Below are 21,602 nucleotides of genomic sequence, written 5' to 3'. Positions count from 1 at the left end.
GAGAGAGAGAGAGAGAGAGAGAGAGAGAGAGAGATAGTTGTATCTGTATAGATAGATAGATAGATAGATAGAGATAGAGATAGAGATAGAGATAGAGATAGAGATAGAGATAGATAGATAGGTAGGTAGGTAGGTAGATTTAGATAGAAAGTTCTACCTGGAGAGAGAGAGAGAGAGAGAGAGAGAGAGATCTGTATAGATAGATAGAGATAGATAGATAGACCAGGATAGATAGATAGATAGATAGATAGATAGATAGATAGAGAGATAGAGATAGAGATAGAGATAGAGATAGAGATAGAGATAGAGATAGAGATAGATAGATAGATAGGTAGGTAGATTTAGATAGAAAGTTCTACCTGGAGAGAGAGAGAGAGAGAGAGAGAGAGAGAGAGAGAGAGAGAGAGAGAGAGAGAGAGAGATCTGTATAGATAGATAGACCTGGATAGATAGATAGATAGATAGATAGATAGATAGATAGATAGATAGAGATAGAGATAGAGATAGAGATAGAGATAGAGATAGAGATAGAGATGAGATAGAGATAGATAGATAGGTAGGTAGGTAGATTGAGATGAAAGTTCTACCTGGAGAGAGAGAGAGAGAGAGAGAGAGAGAGAGAGAGAGAGAGAGAGAGAGAGAGAGAGAGAGAGAGAGAGATCTGTATAGATAGATAGAGATAGATAGATAGATCTGGATGGATAGATAGATAGATAGATAGATAGATAGATAGATAGAGATAGAGATAGAGATAGAGATAGAGATAGAGATAGAGATAGAGATAGAGATAGAGATAGAGATAGAGATAGATAGATAGGTAGGTAGGTAGATTGAGATGAAAGTTCTACCTGGAGAGAGAGAGAGAGAGAGAGAGAGAGAGAGAGAGAGAGAGAGAGAGAGAGATCTGTATAGATAGATAGAGATAGATAGATAGATCTGGATGGATAGATAGATAGATAGTTAGATAGATAGATAGATAGATAGATAGATAGATAGATAGATAGATAGATAGATCTGGATAGATAGATAGATAGATAGATAGATAGATAGATAGATAGATAGATAGATATAAGTAGAGATCCTTCAATCATCTGGGATGGAAGAAACAAATGCACAGTCATCACTATATTTTATTTTAAAAAATCACATCAGGATAAAGTGTATAAAGTTATTAACTCATTGTGAAGAAATGAATTTTGTAAAAAAAGCAGCATTTTTTAAAGTTTTACTCCTGTAATAATATGGATGATTTCATAGAAACCAGTGCAGGGTTTTACTTCACATGGGCTTTTGTGACGGTAATTAGATATTTCTGTGCTATTCCCAGTAATCCTTTGCTGGCTCAATTTAGCAGTACTGTCCTCAATCTCCAGAAGTATCTGTATCTCAAATTCATCCATACTCATTTAGCAACCTCACTATATATATATTTCTGCCTCACACTTGAAGGTTATAGCTCTCATAGGGATTTGCTAATGGCAGTCAGTTTCAACAGAAGAAAGATTTCAACTAATATTAGTGTCTAACATGTCAATTTGCAAATTATGTCTGTAGATTAAACCAGTTACATTACAAGGTCACCCTTTTAATTATAAATCAAGGAAAACATGAAGATATATTATTATCCAATCAATTGCTACAATGGAATTATCACAAATAGAAGGTGAATACATTCTGTAGCATCATCAAATATTCAGTGATCAAAGAGTAAGCAAATAGGACAAGAATCCATGCTGGAAATATGGGAGACGTTGTCCTTTTCACAAAGCATGAACAGAGCACCTCTCTGCAGTTCTTTAAAACAGCGGCATCTATTCCAGGGCTCACATGCCTGCCCTCTAGTTGCCATACAATCCGAGGAATAGACATGGCTGCTTCAAAGGGCTACAGACATTCATGATCCAGACTGAAGAGGACAGCTTTTCAAATTAAATCTGATGAAATGTCCCATTTGATTATTAAATTTAAGCAAATTTGGAGACTACATATCTGGAATAAAGTTTATAAGTGTTTCATACAGAATCAATATTAGATAGGGTGTAATAGTTTTTATTATTTTATATAATAAGGGACGGGGTGGTTCAGTGGCTAAGATGCTGAGCTTGTCGTTCGAAAGGTCGGCAGTTCAGTGGTTCGAATCCCTAATGCTGCGTAACGGGGTGAGCTCCCGTTACTTGTCCCAGTTTCTACCAACCTAGCAGTTTGAAAGCATGTAAAAAATGCAAGTAGAAAAAAATAGGGACCACCTTTGGTGGGAAGGTAACAGAGTTTCATGTGCCTTTGGCGTTGAATCATGCTGCCCACGTGACCACAGAGACGTCTTCGGACAGGACTGGCTCTTCGGCTTTGAAACGGAGATGAGTACCGCCCCCTAGAGTCGGGAACGACTAGCACATATGTGCGAGGGGAGACTTTACCTTTACCTTTTTAATAATTTTTTACATTATTGAAGCAAATGACTATTAAGTATGTTACCTGTGCTACAAGTTGGAGCTAAAACCAAGATACTAAAAGTGGAGGTAGGATTTCTTTCTTTCTAAATCAGAAATTGGCAAACTTTTTTTTCTGCACCAGAAAAAATATATATGCCCTCGTCACAGAATATGGACTGCCATGCACATTATCCAAGTGTCTGTTCATGAATTGATTCAGCATGAACATCTATATCTTAAGTCTTAGTTCTTATTTTGTTTCCTAACCCTTGGAAGCTGGGTTTCTTGTCTTGATCTTAAACCAAGTTTATACTAAACTTGGTTAAAAGTTTAACCTTTTTTGCAGAACTGTTACCACTCTTAAGCTGGGATGGGTAGACTTGTAGAAAGTTGGTTTTCTGAAAGCTTAACTGTAAATGCTCTTGAGCAAAATTCCAGCTGTTCTGTGAAAAAGCATCCATTTATCTATTGCCAGCAACAAAATGTTAGTAAAGAAAGATAGAGAAAATCAGAATGAAACAGTAATGGGGAAGCTGAAGAAGCTTTTAAAAAGCACTTAGAATTCTTAGCCTTCATTCATCCTTTTTCTGTTTTGTACTTTTCACGTCTTTGTTTAAAAGGCAATTACCCACTTACCGCTCCTAGCTAATTTTTATATTGCTGCTTGTATTGGGTTACACATTTCCCAGTTCTCTTCCTTCACTATAATTTCTTTGTTCATTAAGCGATCATCCTTTTTAAATGTAATTATCTGCATTCTCTGGATTTTCAGTGAGTCTGTAGCATGTACTTGACTTAATAGACTGTTTTATTATGTCGCCTTTTCTAACACATTATGTTTTCCTTTACCTAAACTGATTGGTTATATACTGTACAGCTCTATAGAAAATCCAAAGCCTTTCAGTGGATTTTTTATATTTGTCTTGCCGACTTCCTTCAGTCTCTATTGCATGTGATATTGAGTGTGGCAAGAGTTGTCTTCTGCAGGCAGCTCAGGCACCAGCCAGTAATTGATACCCTCACCCCAACTTCTGCCACCCTCTCCACTTCTCCATTTCTGTCCTCCCTTGCGCTATATGTTTTATGCAAATAAATCATCCTTTTAATTCAGTTTTCCTTTAAAAACTAGCTTAAATGTTGATACCATAATACTTATTGGAATTATTTAATTATTATATTTATATTATATAATAATATAATTATTATTATATAATATTATATAATAATAATTATAATTATTACTATATAGTTAATCAACTAGAAGCAAGGCAATAACCAAAAGGGGAGAAGAAGAAAAAGAAGAGGAGGAGGAGGAGGAGGAGAAGGAGAAGGAGAAGGAGAAGGAGAAATTTGCAACTCTTTTAAGTGAATAATCATACTGATCCTAGGCAGCCTGTTTAATCATTGCAGGTCACATTAACTTTAGAAATTGCTTGTTCTTTGAACTAAATTGCAGCAAAATACAATTTTCATTAATTGCTGTTTCATAAATGATTGCTAGAATTCAGTATTCTATAGGAAGTGAATCCATCTGATCATGTTGACAGTAAGGTAAAAAAGCCTGATATTCTGAACTGTGTTTTCCACCAAACATAGAAATTAGCTGAACATGGTGAACTCTCAATTAATCTTATGAATCACTTGCAACACTGGTGTACTGAATCATTTTTAGTGGCAGTGGAGGCGGATAATTGTTTATGGTTTTACTTTTAAAAAATCAAATACAACTTTTATCAATATATATTAGAGCTGGTGGGAAACAATGATTCAGTCACAACTTCAGTAAATCTACCCACTAATTGGGAAAGAACTGTTTGATAAGTTTCAAGTGTTCCACAAATGCAAAAAAAAAAAAAGTTTTCTTTCATTATATAACAAGGAAGAGAAAAAAAAAGAGAAAATGATCAGTCCACTAATGGGAAAAGATGGCAAACAGGGAGAAAACAGATCTTTGTAATTCATTCTTTGTATCTGTCTTCATGCAAAAGGAAAAAAATAGTCCAGCCTATCAAAAGCATTACCTTAGGAGACAGAACAGGAATACAAGACAAAATAGGCAAGGAAATGGTTACACCTATCCATTTTAGATGAGTTCATATCAGATGGATTGCATCTCAGGGTTCCAGAGAGAATGGTATACATGATCTTGGAACCACTGAATAAAATATTTTGAAATTCCTCGGGCACAGGAGAACTACCAGAGGACTGGAAAAGATCTGATGTGGTTTCAATTTACAAAAAGGGAAAAAAAGTGAATGCTAATGAAGACTAATCAGTTTGAAATAAATACTTGGGAAAATCCTAGAAAAAAATGATCAAATGGTAGATTTGTGGGTATCTAGAAATGAACAAAGTAATTACCAGGATAGGATTGTTCAAAACCGATCATACTAGACAAAACGTATTGCCTTCTTTTTTTTTTTTTTTAATTGAAAAAGTTTTCAAATACAAATTTTTCCGCCCTTTTTCCCCCCCCCTCCCCCTCCCCCTCCCTAACCCCCCCTCCCCACCCATCCCCCCGTGACTTCTTCGTAACAAAAAAAACCCTAATTCATAACAGATTACTTACTCCCTCCTCAAAATACTGACCTTTACTTACTAAAAATATTATAAATATTATAACATCCCCCTTTATCCATACTTTTCAGAAAAGAAGAAGAAAAAAAAAACATTATACTATAACTATTGTAAAATAACTTCTAATTTAACATAATAATGTTTTATATCTATATATTATTACAACAATTCAAAACCACCTTCCACTTTAAAACTATACGATAAGTCCTACTTTAATATTTAATCTTCTATATATATTACTATAACATTTCAAAGCGGCCTCCCCATAAAATCTAATTTAACATTTATTCCACTCTATCCATTTCCTCCACTCCCCTAAATGTATCACTTAAAAATCCCTTTTCTTAAACTAATCAGTCTGTAGCTAGCTTATTCACCCACTGTCCTGCAAATTTACCATACACAACAATTCTTAATATCTTTAATTCACTGCCCACACTACTTAAAAATATATATATATATATTCCATTATATCTAATTAAAAAAAAAAAAAGACAATAACTTTAATTTTATAGTCCATATAATATCTTCTTTGAGGTCTTTCCACTGGATTGTTAAAACCAACATCCATAATAGGGTAATATAGCTTGCTGATGCAACAGTTTATTCAAGATCTTCAATCATATCTGCCCCCATCAGTAGTAAATATCTTCTTATATGTATAAAAGTAAAAACAACCACCCGAGTGACATTATAATTATATTCCATATAATAATAATTGTGGGTTTCATCAGGATTATTGATTTCCATCATCGTAGTGGGTAACAACCGGATCTTCTGCATGCCCCAGCATGATTCTCTTGCCTTATGATTCAAGATAATTATAATATATTTATCAACACAAAAAGAAATTTCAAAGTAGATAATTCAAATCCATCAGTTTGAGGCTCTTTCCACATCCCAAAATTACGGCAATGCAGAGATCTGCTATTATCCTCAGGATAATATTGACCAATATGTCGCCTCCTCTATGTTTTCACATAATCATTCATATTTTAAAGTCACTGGCTTCACTGTTGCTTGGGTTAAAAATTTCTATTTTTGTACAACCTATTTCTTTTTTTGTTTTCTTTTTGTGGGTTTGACTTCCATCCTGGTTTCCTTTCTACAGATTGTATGTCAACTGGTCGGTTTTCATTCTGCTTTGTAGATTGGTCTTGTTGATTTTGTTTTTGTGTCTCATGTTTCTTTTTTATCCCTTGTATATCCTCTAATTGGTTTCCATGCTTATCCTTGCCTTGATAAGTCATCACATTAAAATCAGATGGCACTTCTCTCAAATTTATAGATAATCCAGCTGGGGTATCCGATAAATCCAAAGGCAATTTATCTGGTACAGTCTCTGTAATTTGATATTTTCCCTTTATTTCCAGCTCTTTCTGCTTATCCTGTATTATACCTGAAGATGTTAAATTCATGTTCAACCTATTTTGATAAAATTCTTCCGCTCTTTCAATAGTATTTAACTGATATCTTTCTCCTTGATGTCTCAGTATAATACCAACTGGGGCGTTCCACCTATATGGAATATTTCTCTTTTTTAACTCAGACACCAGAAAACCAAATTTCTTCCTTTCTGTTAATATCTTAGGTGGGAGTTCCTTGTAGATCCATATCTTTCTTCCATACAATTGCAAATTAGAATTGAAGGAATTTTGCACAATATTATTCCTAATTTCCTTGTCCGTAAAATAAATCACCACATCTCTAGGCAGTTGCCTTTGCTTAGCAATCCAGGAATTTATTCTGAAAACTCTGTCAATCCTACTAAACACTTCATCAGGTTGAACCTTTAGAATCCCAGCTAGAAATTCAGAAGATATTTTCCTTAAATCATCTCTATTATTTTCCTGCAAACCTCGCAGTCTTATCGCATATTCTGTAAAATTATATTGTACCATTAGAACCTCTTGTTCAATCCTCTGTTGCAGATTTTCTACATTACCAGACTTTTGGTCAGCATCCATTTTAGGTTTTTCTTCTGAGCTATTATCCTGAGTGTTTATCAAATCATTTTCAATTTTTTGAATTCTATTGTCCAATTTATCTTGAATTTCATCCATTTTAGACTCTAGTAAATTAGTATTTGTATCCAACCGTATCATAAATTCTGAAAATCCATTAACCACTTTTAAAATTTTTCGCTCCAAAAAATCAAACTTAGATTTTACCAATTCTTTAATTTCCTGCTTAAATTTTTCAAGATGCTGATTCACAATCTCATCCCTTCTTTCAATCTCCTCTAAGAGAAATTCTATTATATTAAGATCAGGTTTCTGAGACTGAAGAGTTAAAACTTGTTCCTTTAAATTGTTGGTGGAATCCCCCCCCTTACTTGTTTATCTGACTTTGTAAATCTCAGTGCCATGTTTCCGCCCAGGTAGGCTTTGTTAAAAAGAAAAGAAAAGAAAAAACAAGAGAAAAAACTTCTTTCCAATCAACAACAATATCAAGTCTTCAGGAAAAAAAAGAAAAGAAAAACACAGGAGCGAAGTTTTGTCTACAAATGTAACCAGTGGTATTTATTCCGCTACATTGTAATAATAGAAAACGGAAGGACTTTTCCTTTCTGCCTTTTCTCCAGCTGCTGCAAGCGCCATTTTAAAAGGCTTTTTCCCCCCCTTTCCTTTCGTCTTTTCTCTTAAGTAATTTTTTTAAAAGATAAGTAAAATACTTGCGGTTCAGTATTACAGATCCAGCTCACATTTTCTTTGAGTAATCTGTTAAATTCACAGGCTTGCTCTTGACGCCTGGCTCTGCATTAGCAGAGGTCTCCCAAAGCCCGGAGCAACGGCTGGGGATATGGGGCATCTCATCCGCTCCATCCCAAAAGAAAAAGAAAAACTTTTGGGACTCTGCAGAGAGTTCTACCCACCCCTGCCGGCTCTATCTCCGTTTCCTCATGGAAACGGAGTTTTTTCGAGCCGCCGTTCCGTTGTGAAGGCGGCTCTGACAGGCAGTGGAAGCTGACGATCCCAAAGGAACGTCTGGCGGCGGCCAGCAGCAAACAGGAAGTCTTGCCTTCTTTGATAAAGTGACTAAATTAGGGGATCTGGGAAACACTGTAGATAGAGTATACTTAGATTTCAGTAAGGTATTTTACAAAGTAGACCACAATCTACTTCTTAATAAGACGTGGAATAGACAGTACTACAGACAGATGCATTCATAATTGGCTGACTAACCACACTCAGCATGGAGACCACAATGGAACTACGTTTCAATTGAGAGAAGTTTGCAGTGGGATTCCTCAAGGTTTTGTTTTGGGGTCTGTGCTCTTCAACATCTTCATAAATGATTTAGATGTGGGGATTGAAGGAGAATTCATTAACTTTGGGTGATTTAGAAGTCTTCTAATCTAACCCAGTGCTCAAACAGGAGATCTTATGCATTGGACAAATGGTGTCCAATCTTTTATTGAAAAACTCAAGGGATGGAGCACCCACAGTTTTGGCGTGCAAGCTGCTCCATTGACTAATTGTTCTCACTATCAGGAAAGTTCTCCTTACTTCCAGGCTGGATCTTCTTTAACGAGCTTCCACTCACTGTTTGTTGTCCTGCCCCTCAGGAGCTTTGGAGAATAAGTCAACGCCTTCTTTCCTGTGACAAACTCTTAAATATTGAAAATATGGCTAGCATGTCAACTCTAATTCTTCCATTCTTTTTTTTTAAAAAAATAAATTTTATTAATTTTTTCAAATTATAATCAACATAAGACAAAAACATTGTTTATACATACAAACAAAAACCATACATTCCCCTCCCTTCCTCCCCCATTCATAACACTAAACATAAAAAAACATGTCTATCCTGGCAGATATTGTTCCTGCCCTCATTAGTAAATAATTATGCCCACAACACAGAATAAGGTAAGTAATCCCCAAATGTGATTTTCATACAATTATCTTTCAATCTAAATACGTATATTTCTCTTCATATTAGCATAGGCCCTCACTTCACTAATTCTTCCATTCTTTAAGCAAGACAAATCTAGTTCCCTTAATGTCCTTCCTACATTTCAGTAAGGTTTCTTATTAAACAGACCCAACTATTGGATCTCTGTGTATGAGTAAACACATACTTTTATTTTATATCATTTTATTTTATTTTATTTTATTTTATTTTATTTTATTTTATTTTATTTTATTTTATTTTATTTTATTTTATTTTATTTTATTTTATTTTATTTTATTTTATTTTATTTTATTATTTTATTTTATTTTATTATTATTTTCCTTCTGAAGAGTCAGCAGAAGATACCCAAGACCATATTTGCTTACTGATTTTGTTTTGCTCTATTTATTATTTTATTTTATTTTATTTTATTATTTTATTTTTATCAAGCATATATAAGATAACAGATAAAAGTATAAACATAATTTGAATACATGAAAACGATACAAGTAAAAAGGGACCTTAGGATAGGGATGGAAGGCATGCTGGTGCACTTATGCATGCCCCTTACAGATACCTAAAATGCCTCCCCTTTCTCAGCTCATCGTGATGGTCAGTGGTGGGTTTCAAAAATTTTTACTACCGGTTCTGTGGCTGTGGCTTGGTGGGTGTGGCAGGGGAAGGATACTTCCCCATTTCCTCCCAATCAGCTGGGACTTGGGAGGCAGAGAATAGATGGGGGCTGGGCCAAGCAGAATTTTTACTACCAGTTCTCCAAACTACTCAAAATTTCCATTACTGGTTCTCCAGAACTGGTCAGAACCTGCCGAAACCCACCTCTGGTGGTGGTTCATTTATCTAAAAAGATTTTTTCATCCCTTTCCCTTGAGCACTTAGAAAGCATTCCCAGATAAAACATGACTAAGCCTAGAACATAGGCCTGTATAGGCACGATGTTAGACAGGAGCTGGTAATAGAGGAGCTATGCCTTTGGTGCGATCTTTGAAAACAATCACTGTGATAGCCAGAGAATATTGAACTCATTGGCAATAGTTCTTTAGGATCTCAGTCCCATGTAACATTGAGTCCTTTTTAATTCTATATTTAAATCTAATTGTTCAGTCTCCCCAATACTGCTTTCACACTAGAAGGGCTCTTGACCCTTTCTGTACTTGATTATCCTAAAGGAAGCTTGAGCTACTTCTTAAATCTTTTTTAAAATGTTTGTTTTAATATATGACATTTCAGGGCAGTCTATGTTTAATATATCTTTTAATTCTGAGATCGGGGTTTTATTTTATTTTTTTGGATGGGAAGCATTTCTCTCTTCCTCTTTCTCTGGAACAGGTTATTATAAAATGTAAAACATGTCCTCTTTTCACTCTGTTCCTTACCAAATTGATCCATTTGGCCTCATCCCGTACTTTCACTTTTTATTTTTCAAAGGCAATTCAAGTATTAAGCTCATGTAGTAAGGCATACTTCTACTTTGGTATGGGTTAAAATAAATGTAGGTGCCTAGTGAGCTGGGGTGCTTGTCAGAACTAATTGTATCCCGGTGTTTATTAGCATCTCAAGGAGCTAATCTGTATTTAAAAGTTTACAGTTCTTATTCCTTGAATCTGTGAGATCACAGTGCAAATCTCTGAGAAAAAGATAGGTGAGTGTGTTGTTTTATTTGCGCACCAGGATGATTTTGTTGCTCTTTTGAATGGGAAGATACCTTTCTCCATCTCCTCTGGAAAATTATACCACAGAACTTACCTTAAAATTTTGAGCCTTCTCTGACATACCGCCTACAGTTTTTGTCATGTTGCTGAAAAACATCCAAATAAGCATAAAAATAATCAACAGAAGTACAATTTACAGAAGTAAAATTATATCAAGAAAGTATATCTGTCCATCTTTACTTGTGTGTCAATTAAACGTACTTTCCAGGTAATACTGAAGATGCTACAGTCAGTGAAGGGTTCCAACTAGTGGTGCAATCCATTTTTTTTTACTACCGGTTCTGTGGGCGTGGCTTGGTGGGCGTGGCAGGGGAAGGATACTGCAAAATCTCCATTCCCACCCTACTCCAGGGGAAGGATACTGCAAAATCTCCATTCCCTCCCCACTCCTGGGGGAAGGATATTGCAAAATCTCCATTCCCACTCTGGGGCCAGCCAGAGGTGGCATTTGCCAGTTCACTGATCTACTCAAAATCTCCGCTACCGGTTCTCCAGAACCTGTCAGAACCTGCTGGATTTCATCCCTGGATCCAACTATATTATCTTTTTCTGGAAATACCTTTTGAAATACTTTCCTAGACCATGCCTGATGAAAACACACATGTAAGTTTATCATGAACTAACTAGAGATATCAAAATACCTATTGCATATTATTTTCCGGGCACCTTATGGGGCAGCAGGTGTTTAAAAAAAGTCAAGTATGGTAGTTATCTAGATGAATCACATCAAGATGGATCAAGACTATGTTCCATTTTTTTAATGTTAAAAATGAGTAGGGCTGAAAGTGTGTGGTTGAGACTGCTATTGTTTTACACCCTTCTATAGCCACTGGAAGGCATGTTGTGAAATATTAGATGTTATAATAAATGAAAAGAGAGAGTAGTGGTTGAGGCATTGCGCTAGAGCAGGGGTGTCAAACAGGGGTGGGTTCTACTTACCTTTACTACTGGTTTGCAACGGGGCTGCACATTTTTAATTTTTAAAAAACTGACTTTATAAGCACCTAAAAAGGTAAAGGTAAAGGTTCCCCTCGCACATCTGTGGTAGTCACTCCACTCTAGGGGACGATGCTCATCTCCATTTCAAAACCCAAGAGCCAGCACTGTTCGAAGACATCTCCGTGGTCATGTGGCCGGCATGACTAAATGCCAAAGGCATACTGAACACTGTTACCTTCCCACCAAAGGTGGTCCCTATTTTTCTACTTGCATTTTTTACAACTGCTAGGTTGGCTGGGACAAGTTACAGGAGCTCACCCCGTTACGCGGCACTAGGGATTCGAACTGCTGAACTGCCGACCTTTCGATCGACAAGCTCAGTGTCTTAGCCACTGAGCCACTGCATTCTACACCTTCCTTTTTCTCCTTGTTTCCAAAGAGCCCTCTGTTAAACAGAGTAAATCATTATAAGGTTACATGCCAAAATATATACCTGAACTATACACAGCATATAAATATACCTCTAACCATGCATAGCACTTAACAACCTACAACAAAACAGGGACATTTTTAATGTACTGAGAAAGCACAACACAAATTTATTTAGCTTCATCTAGGGCTCCTAAATAGATAAGCACCTTGGAAAAAACTGCTATTATACATTTAAATTGTGGTTATAAGATCAACACTGTTATTAACTTTTGGCATTCCAAAAGTTAGAATGATTATCTTTAAAGGCATAATTTGTTAAATTCACTTACAAGCAGAAATGAAGAACAGTACGTAGAAGAACTCAATAATATAAATAAGGATATGGACAAGTTGTAAAATTAGCTGAGCATGTCAGTCAATCGGCTGCAGATTTTGCATATGATGTAGTGGAATTTAGCTCCACTTAGAATAAATGGGAGTTGTGAATATCTGACAGTAAAATGTGTAAGCCAAATTGATCAGAATGACTGAGAAACTTACTTGAATGTGAGGTTATCAACAATGACTTTGTGCCAGCATAAACTGGGAATGAAATAGAATGAAAAGTGGTTAATAGTTTCTATAGTCCCTTTCTTGCATGGAGAAAATCTTAGCCCAAATGAATACCTTTCTTTCTCCCATCTAAAATTGTAATAAGAAAGGGTATCAAATCAAGTCAAAGAGAAAGTCTGCCTAAATTTAGGCACTGTAATTTGACTTTGTTATCTGGTAGGTCTATGTAGGAGGTTAGCCCACATCCCTTTCCTAGGAGAATGAAATATTTTGGGAAATATTAAAAAGGCAGAATATTATGTTTCCCTGTATGAGAAATGGAGAAGCATATTTTTAAAGACAAAGCAGCTCCCACCTTCCTGCCCCCACCCTTTTGTTAATGGGCCAGAGGCAGAAACTCAATCTTTGTCAATGGACCTCATCTGCAAGACAATGGGACCCATCTAGGACAAAACTCACCACATGGCACCTGGGAAGATTACATCAGCCAGCAAGGCTAGTTAAAACCCCCCACCCCCTGGAAGTCTGACAACCAATCAGGATACTCTTTCTGGGCCCCAGGAAGTTCAAAGCCAGAGAGAGCATAAAACCTGAAAACTCACTGTATCTGCCCTTTTTCTGTTCAGGAACTCAAGCCATGTGATCCTGTCTCCCATTAAACCATCTTTCCAAGCAGTCTCCATGTTTCCAGTGTCTTTTTCCCCACTTGGAGCAGAACCCAGAAGGATGAGCTACTTAGATGTACTGTATATACTTGGGATGAAATTCCAGATCTAAATAGATATCAGATCTTTAACCTGCTGCTTCAGTTATACTATTGCTTGCTTGTACATGAATGTATAATGTTGTATTATTCAAAATGCAAGGAACACCTGTTTTTTTCTTTGCTATTGCCTTGGACCAGGAAGTCACAACGTTGTCCCAATATATGAAAATATTTAACCAGGGGGTGGTCTCAATCCTGCTAAACTAACTTGATGGTGGACAACCATATTTGAGACACAGCAGGGAAAAGAAGTTTCTAAGACATTTGACTTTCAAAACTATAATAGCCCTGAAAGTGATTACTTTTCCAACCTCTTAAAAATGCAAGTGCTTAAAATTTTATATTTAGAGCACTGCAGCAAGATTATTATACACTCAAAAGTGGAAAGGTTCAACAGTAACAGATTAGGGGACTGGAGGCTAAAACATATGAAGAACGGTTGCAGGAACTGGGTATGTCTAGTTTAATGAAAAGAAGGAGTAGGGGAGACCTGATAGCAGTGTTCCAATATCTCAGGGGCTGCCACAAACAAGAGGGAGCAAAGCTATTCTCCAAAGCACCTGAGGGTACTTTTCTCCTTGATTAGTTTCCACCCATTGCTTCTTGTCCTACCTGAGGGTAGGACAAGAAGCAATGGGTGGAAACTAATCAAGGAGAGAAGCAACTTAGAACTAAGGAGAAATTTCCTGACAGAACAATTAATCAGTGGAACAATTTGCCTCCAGAAGTTGTGAATGCTCCAACACTGGAAGTTTTTAAGAAGATGTTGGATAACCATTTGTCTGAAGTGGTGTAGGGTTTTCTGCCTAAGTAGGGTCCAACTCTGTTATGTTATTATATTATATTATATTATATTATATTATATTATATTATATTATTATATTACATTATATTATTATATTATATTTATATTATATTATATTATATTTATATTTATATTTATATTATGTTATGTTATGTTATGTTATGTTATGTTATGTTATGTTATGTTATTTTATATTATATTATATTATATTATATTATATTATATTATATTATATTATATTATATTATATTATATTATATTATATAGTATCCACAATGGAGGAATGGCTGGTGAAGATGATGGAACTTGCAGAGGCTAAATTAATTTTTTTGGATTAGAGAAAAGACAGTATTTACATTTGTGGCTTCTTGCAGGAGTGAAATCCAACAGGTTCTGACAGGTTCTGGAGAAAATGGTTACACCTATCCATTTTAGATGAGTTCATATCACCAGAACCAGATTGATTGCATCTCAGGGTTCTGGAGAGAATGGTATACATCAGAGGTTCTGGCAGGTTCTGGAGAACTGGTAGCGGAAATTTTGAGCAGTTCGGAGAACTGGCAAATGCCACCTCTGGCTGACCCCAGAGTGGGGTGGGAATGGGGCTTTTGCAACATCCTTCCCCTAGGAGTGGGGAGGGAATGGAGATTTTGCAGTATCCTTCCCCTGCCATGCCCACCAAGCCACGCCCACAGAACCAATAGTAAAAAATTTGGATTTCATCACTGGCTTATACAGGTTTTGCATGAAATAGGAAAAAAATGCACTTATGACTTGTAGTTTTAATGATTAGGAAAAAAAGAATAATAGAAAAAGTGAGGGTTTTTTTGTGTGTAATCATCATGTAAGTGATAATTTTGTAAGCATGCATGTAATTGCTGCAAAGCGAATTGGAACCATCTTTCTATTTCTGGCAATCCTTTTTCTGCACTTTTTTTCTTTCTTTGTTCTCTTTATTCTGTATTCATGTTCATTTTTAATATTCTCTTTAAACCCTTTAATAAAATTTATATAAGAGAAAATATATATTTAGAGCCAAGCAACATTATCTTATTTAACAATCAGTTAAATGTAAAATATCTTTTAGTCAAATGGCTAAATTTCTATATATTCCCTTATATTTGGGGGAGGTATTTGGTTGGGGAGGGGTATTTTCTTTCTCTTTCTCTCTTGGACTTGAACTTTGTTGTGCAAAAGAAAAATGAGGGTATCTTCATACAAACAGAAAAAATTGAGACGGTGGAGCTGGGATGTGCACCAAAGGACAAAAAATACTGGCAGAGAGCTATCATAATGAGTCTTCCTCAAGTGGGTGGTTTAATAGAACTTCCATACTAAGGGGCAGTCTATCGGCCTGTTGGATAAAAAGGAAAAACCTGCTCCTTTGGCTTTCTTAAGAGCCGGATCCCTCAATATTGGAACTAGTCTAAAAGAGAGTCATGTGCTTTGGGGCCCAGCATCATTAAGGTAGGCAATATTTTCTTTGGGTAGAATCTTTTCTATAAATACTTTTTTCTTTGTTTGGTGGCCTGAATTGCTGTATAAGAAATGATGTCTGAGGTTAAAAACCTCAGGAGAGAATTTCTCTGCTCTCTTTCTATGTCCTTAAACTCAGCACCATCTAAGAATAGCTTGGCATGCAGAAAAAGGTATCTGCACCTAAGCAGATAGAAGAGAGGGAGCTGACTCTAGACCCAGCAAGGTTGATACACACACACACACACACACACACACACACACACACACACACACACACAGAGAGAGATCTTGCAACACAACTGATTTTGACTGGAAGTTGACCAGAAGCTGCATTGGTGAGCCTTGCTTAGTCAGAGAGCTTAATGGAGCTCCTGTAGAAAAAGGCAGGCTACATACAAAGAGCTTTGGCTTCTGTAGCAAAAGGTGAGAAAGAGGCAGCTTGAGAGATTTGTTAGTAGGTTCCTAGAGATCTTTGGCTGCCAACAGTGTATGCAGAAAAGGTGGAGCAGATCCTTTGGTAGATCCCAAAGGAGGCCTTCAGCCCTCTGGGAATTCTAGTGGCTGTAGGAGGTCATCCATCCAGGGTCAAAGGTCACCAACTGCCAGTTGTCACTGAGCAGAGCCAAGATGTTTTCGAAGACGTAAGTAGGTCTTCAGAAGGGCTGCTCTAAAGAGCCTCTCCATGTCTTTTCTTGTTTAGGAGGTGGAAGGTTTGTCCATGAGCCTTTGCCCTGGGATGGGGAAATGGAGAGGGGGAAGGTAGAGGAGGGAAGGGAGGCCCTCAGGACTGGGCTCCTTCCCAGAGATTTACACAGAAGGAGCTTCTCTCTTTGTCCAGATGCTCCCTCTGTCCCAGACACAGAGCAGGTAGAGCAGGTGGAGTCTGGAAAAGGGGTTTTACTCCCTTCCATTCCTTTTCTTAGGTTCCTGAGATTTCGAAAATGTTGCAGAGAAATCTTCCAATGCTGTTGGGGGAGAATGAGAAGGAATGCCAGGCCAGCCAGTCCTTCAATCTCCACCTTGGAAGACGCAACAAATCTGTCTGGCCGAAGAAAAACAAAAATCACGATAGACATTGAGCTCCATAAAGTGGAGCAGCACGGTGAGTACACACTTTGGGTTGAAGGGGATGGAGAGGGAAAGGGAAGGAGATCCTTTAGGAGTGGACTCCTCTCTGTAGGCATCTAGAGAAGCCAATTCTGCCTCTTCCTATACTTGAGGTTGCACTTAGGGGCTGGGCAGAACCAAATTGCTCCTGCTCCTCATGCAGCTTCTGAATCCACATTAACTTTCCATAAGTTGTTTTGCTTCCATGAGACTCTTCTGGGAAACTTCACATTTGCTGAGTGGAGCCTATCTCTATCCTGGGAACTGGGGAGGGAGGATATAAAGAATGCAATAGGACTTTCCCCTAAAATAGACATAGCCAGCAACCACAAAAGCCTTTGAATTGGGTCTCCAAGGGAAGGATGCTGCAAAGGGCTGATTTTAGTGTCTTTCCTTCATCTGGAGGAGATCTAAATTTTGCTCTGATTCCACCCTCTGTGTCTCCTTTCCCAAGTTTCCCTCCAAAGGACAGCCAAGGGAAAGAGAAGGTCCTCTTCGAGAGGAAGGACATTTTCCAAGCAGCGCAATCAGAGCTGGCCTGTATAAGAAGAGACCAGGAAATAAGCCAATATTTGCGCCAAGTGGTCTCTGAGAGGAGGAGAGAGACGCAAATAGTAGGTACCCCTTGGAAGTAGAGGTTTCTTTCGCTGGGCTTCGCCTCCGGGTTTCAAACCCACTCTTTTTTGGCCCAATCTCAGTGTGGGGCAAAAGATTCCTTAGGATGGACAGAGTCTCAGAAGGGTTCAAGCTTTCCTTGTAAAAGGAAGCGGACTGGGGATTCTGGGAAAGTCCGTTGCCCTGACTGACAGCCGAACTCCTTTCAGTTGCACAGGAGCATCGCCTAATCCAGGTCCTCAGTGTGATCACTGCACTGTTTCACCTTAAGAAAAATGTGCAAATGAGGGTCCCAGTGCCCAGAAATAAAAATGTGATGGGGAGGGGGTGAGTTAAGGATGATGGGGAGATATGAGAGGGAAAGGGAGAGGAGGAAAGCTACTGTGAATTCTCAGAAAGTTTACCAAAAGCTCAAAAGGACCCTTTGGACTGAAAGGTGAGCTGTTGCAGCAACATATCAGGTTAAAACAGGCTGGGACAAAGAAGATGTTCTGGAGCAACTTAGTTGAGCTTGACTTTTCCGATTCTCTCCTCTTTTGTTTCCTGGCAGGCTCTGTTGCAGGAGCACAGCTTTGTCAATGGATTAGCTGCATTGCTGGAAATGTATGATCTCAGGTCAGTCTATTGTTTCTTTTATAGTGGGTGAGAAAAGTCTGTTTGGGGTACTCAGTCATTAAGAAGGGGGAGGGCTTTCAGTTGAGCCAGCTTATCCTATTCTTGTGGGAAAAATGGAACGGAGGCTTGCTCATTAATATGGGCACTAATGTCTCTTCTTCTTTTAATCCCACAGCAAGATAACACCAGAAAGGGATGAACCAATAGAATCCATGCTGATGGACATTTCCAGTTTTTATTGGACGGCTACCCTGGATGCAGAGGAGGAAGATCTTTCTGAGGTACCACTTTAACCAACATTTTTGGGATTTCCTTCCTAGTGTTGCTTGGATGGGAAAATGTTCTTCAAAAGAAAGAGCACCATCTCTTATGTTTCCTTTCAGGTGGAGAAGAAGTTGCTGGAGGAGGCCTTTGGCCTAACAATGAGGAACCTACTCCGACAATCTCCCACGACAGAACAGTTTGTTTTCATTCTGAAGGTAAGGGTCCAGAAGTTCCATGGTAGTTCGAAGGAACACTACCATAGATTGCACAAGTGTGTTTCGGCAGCAAGATTCTTGATTCTCAGAAATGAGAAAACATCTCTTTTCTTTGTCAATTCCACAGAACTTGGACCCACGTGGGAAACTGTTTTTGCCGGCGATAAACCAGCTCCTCTCCTGTGGAAACCATCATCCCAGGATCGATGTATGTAGCAAAACTAAATTAACATAAATTGTAGCCTTTGAGTCCCCCACACCTCTTGGGACCGCACCCTCAAATAATCTCCCTCTTGGTGCCAGAGAGAGTGCAGGGGGGTCTTTTTCCTCTCATTCCACCTGAGGAAATTCTGGGAAGGATATCTTGCTAGTAATATGTGAGTGATGGGCCAAGGGAAGGAGAATTACTCTCCAAGAACCTTGGTAACACGGTGAGGCATTTCTTTTTCTTACAGCTCGATCAAGTCCAGCAGGCTTTCCCTGATGTTCCCAGGGAAATCTGGCAGGCTGGAACCACCTACGAAAACATCAATGAAGGTAACTTTCTTGAGAACACTAAGGGGAGGGGGGAGGGTTACTTATGACCTGTCCTCTTAGTTACGACAGTCACATCAACCGTACACTAATTTCATCACATTTCGAGTAGTTGGCAAGAAGTTCAAATTTACAATCCTTTGCAGCATCCAATGGTTACGTGATTGCAGTTTGAGATATTTTCATTGTTTTAAGGCAAAAAAAAAAAAGGGGGGGGGGAACCAGCCACTGGATAATCTGCATTTGGATTTACCACCATATGATTCACTTAACAATTGTTGTAAAAATGATTGTAAAATAGAATCCGGTCATATGGCAACTTGATTTAAAACTGTAATGACTGATCATGCAGAGTTTGAGCTCCCTTGTTGTCATAAGTTGACGACAACTGCCATAGATCGAAAACCTGTATATGTTTTCCACCTGTGTAGCAAACAGATCAAATTTCAATATCTGTTTATTTCAATTTTCCTCACCTTTTATTTCCATGCAGGAGACCTAGAAATAGAGGAGTTGTGACCTCCACCCTTCGCCGTTGAGCCACCTATGAAGAAAAGCTACCATCTCAGGAAATGGCCCTTTGGTTCTTCCTTCTATAAATTGCATAAATTATGTATAATAGTTGAATTTGATCTGTTAAAACTTCTGACTGTATAATAATTGTTGGTATCTGTGTTTGTAGATCACTGGAAGATCAGAACTCCCTCCTGCTGAAGTTTCCCTTGGGGTTTGGAAGATGGCACTGGGGCTGAAGATGCTGTGGAGCAGACGCCGACCATTATCGTTTTTAATATGCTGCAGCAGGTTGGTAGTATGCAGGGTTGGACTAAGAGATGGTTCCGTTTCTGCAAATGTGGGGTTTTGTTCTCTCAAGCCTATGGTTGATTCTGCTTTCTGCCCTGTGATTTGTCTCTTCTTAGGCTGTGTAGCAGCTTGGACAGAATTCCATGCAGTGCCTGTAACTGACCTGCTTGCTTGGACCATCACCCAGCTGGATCAACATCTCCCCAGGATAGAAGAACAACGAAACACAGATGGATGGACTTGAATTTTTAATGACAGTGTTTTTTTCTTGTATCTATGGGACACTTATATGTCTCCAGCTATATGCCACCATTGAAGGCAAACACAAGGCAAAGAAGACAGAAGTTTAGTCAAAGGTGCTACCTTCAGACTCTCAAGATTCCGTTAATGTAGCCTTACAATAAGGTCGAATTAGCCCATTTAGTCATATTTCCTGTCTCGTTTCCCTTGGAGGACTGACACAATGTCTGCAGGTTGTTGGAATTGTGTGTGTGTGTGCGTGCGTGTGTGTGTGTGTGTGTGTGTGTGTGAAGCCTCCCAGGTAAACAGACAGGAAACGTGCCTAAAAGTGCTAATTCGACCTTATTTTAAGGCTACATTAACAGAACCTTGAAAGTCTGAAAGTAGTCCTTTTGACTGAATTTCTATCTTCTTTATCTTATGTTTCCTTAAATGGGTGGCATATAAATGTCCCATAGATAGAATGTATGTATATGTTTATGTATTTATTTTGGTTGTCATATTCTGTTGTTAATTGTATCATTGATTTGATGGTTGTTTGCTACCCATTGTCCCTTGTTTGACATGGGCCCCTCTACAAATTGGATAAATAAATAAGTGTACTTTGAATATTTTTCCTTCACTTGTTTTCCTTGCTCTTTTTTTAAATTTCATTATTTTTTTAAATCTGTATTTGTATTTTGGTTATTTCATTTCCAAATATAAATAAAGGTACAATATAAGTCTGTCTTTTGTGGAAAATTCTTTATTGCATACATCTAGGGGACCTTCTGTCCATCAAAACTTTGAGTATAACTGAACTGAAGTTTTAAACATTCAGGAAAATTAAGTCCATGGACTCATTGGGAACTCATTGGGATGGTGATAAACCTATTCTCTCACTCTCTCTTTTTTTAAAATACGGTCTTAATAAACCCAAATAATGTTTTGTAAGAATCTTTAAAGTCCAAAACAACAAACACTTTTTTGTTTGTTTGAAAAGCTTCATAGAGTATATCTTTAGGAGAAGATCAGGGTTCCCATTCAAGTGAACTGTATGGGGAAGTCAGATTCATTTAACAACCGTGTGACCAACTTAACAACTGCAGTGATTCATTTAACAATGGTGGCAAGAAAGGTCATAAAATGGGGCAAAACTCGCTTAAATTTTTGGATCAGTTGTGGTCATAATTCCAGGATCACCTGTATTAACAGTCAATCACCAAGTGATGGATCAGGAATGATATGCCCCATTGTAACATTATGTTTTTAGAGACACCCCTCCCCACGACTTAATTAAAAGAACTGAATTCCATTCAGAATATGAAAGATGATCCTCGTAATACTGATATAGTTTGTAATAAACATCTTGATGTTTCTACAATTGTGATGATTCCAGAATTTTATTTACATAGTTCCACAAAATTACTTGTGCATTTTCAGCACACAGAAATACAATATTTTGTCATTAGAACTTCCAAATCAAGACCGGCAAAATCTGGATGATCATTAAATGGAAGCAAAATGGGACATTAATTGTCTTTCTCAGCAAAATACGAGTTGATAGGGTTTTTATTATATATGTTATATTAGAATAGAATAGAATAACAGAGTTGGAAGGGA

The 21,602-nt window shown here is 37.7% G+C and overlaps 2 protein-coding genes across 3 annotated transcripts in view; both read left to right on the top strand.

Annotated features, from left to right (window-relative positions):
* Positions 1–16,705, top strand: part of TAFA5 (TAFA chemokine like family member 5) — a 439,448-nt gene extending 422,743 nt beyond the window's left edge. For both annotated transcript variants that reach the window (XM_060684145.2, XM_087874259.1), the window contains exon 4: positions 16,530–16,705. In XM_060684145.2, coding sequence (XP_060540128.2) covers positions 16,530–16,685 — 156 coding nt within the window. In that variant the 3' untranslated portion in view covers positions 16,686–16,705. The remainder of the gene's footprint in view (positions 1–16,529) is intronic.
* A 370-nt stretch (positions 16,706–17,075) lies between these two features.
* On the top strand, positions 17,076–20,725 carry LOC148112939 (uncharacterized). The gene is made up of 8 exons (XM_060684144.2): positions 17,076–17,327; positions 17,879–17,943; positions 18,119–18,224; positions 18,327–18,422; positions 18,550–18,630; positions 18,878–18,959; positions 19,450–19,760; positions 19,877–20,725. Exons 1-7 carry the CDS (start codon positions 17,076–17,078, stop codon positions 19,473–19,475), a joined length of 708 nt encoding a protein of 235 aa, XP_060540127.2. The 3' UTR covers positions 19,476–19,760; positions 19,877–20,725.
* The last annotated feature ends 877 nt before the right edge of the window (positions 20,726–21,602 follow it).

Source organism: Pantherophis guttatus, chromosome 7, assembly GCF_059756535.1.
Source record: "Pantherophis guttatus breed Tessera chromosome 7, ASM5975653v1, whole genome shotgun sequence".
In the NCBI taxonomy this organism is placed as follows: domain Eukaryota; kingdom Metazoa; phylum Chordata; class Lepidosauria; order Squamata; family Colubridae; genus Pantherophis; species Pantherophis guttatus.
This window is presented reverse-complemented; position numbering and strand designations above follow the sequence as displayed.

Coding starts and splice junctions, on each gene's coding strand:
- LOC148112939 (XM_060684144.2), top strand. CDS start 17,076: ATGCTGCAAAGGGCTGATTTTAGTGTCTTTCCTTCATCTGGAGGAGAT. Junction 18,423..18,549: donor AGTTTGTTTTCATTCTGAAG/GTAAGGGTCCAG, acceptor TCAATTCCACAG/AACTTGGACCCACGTGGGAA. Junction 18,631..18,877: donor ACCATCATCCCAGGATCGAT/GTATGTAGCAAA, acceptor TTTTTCTTACAG/CTCGATCAAGTCCAGCAGGC.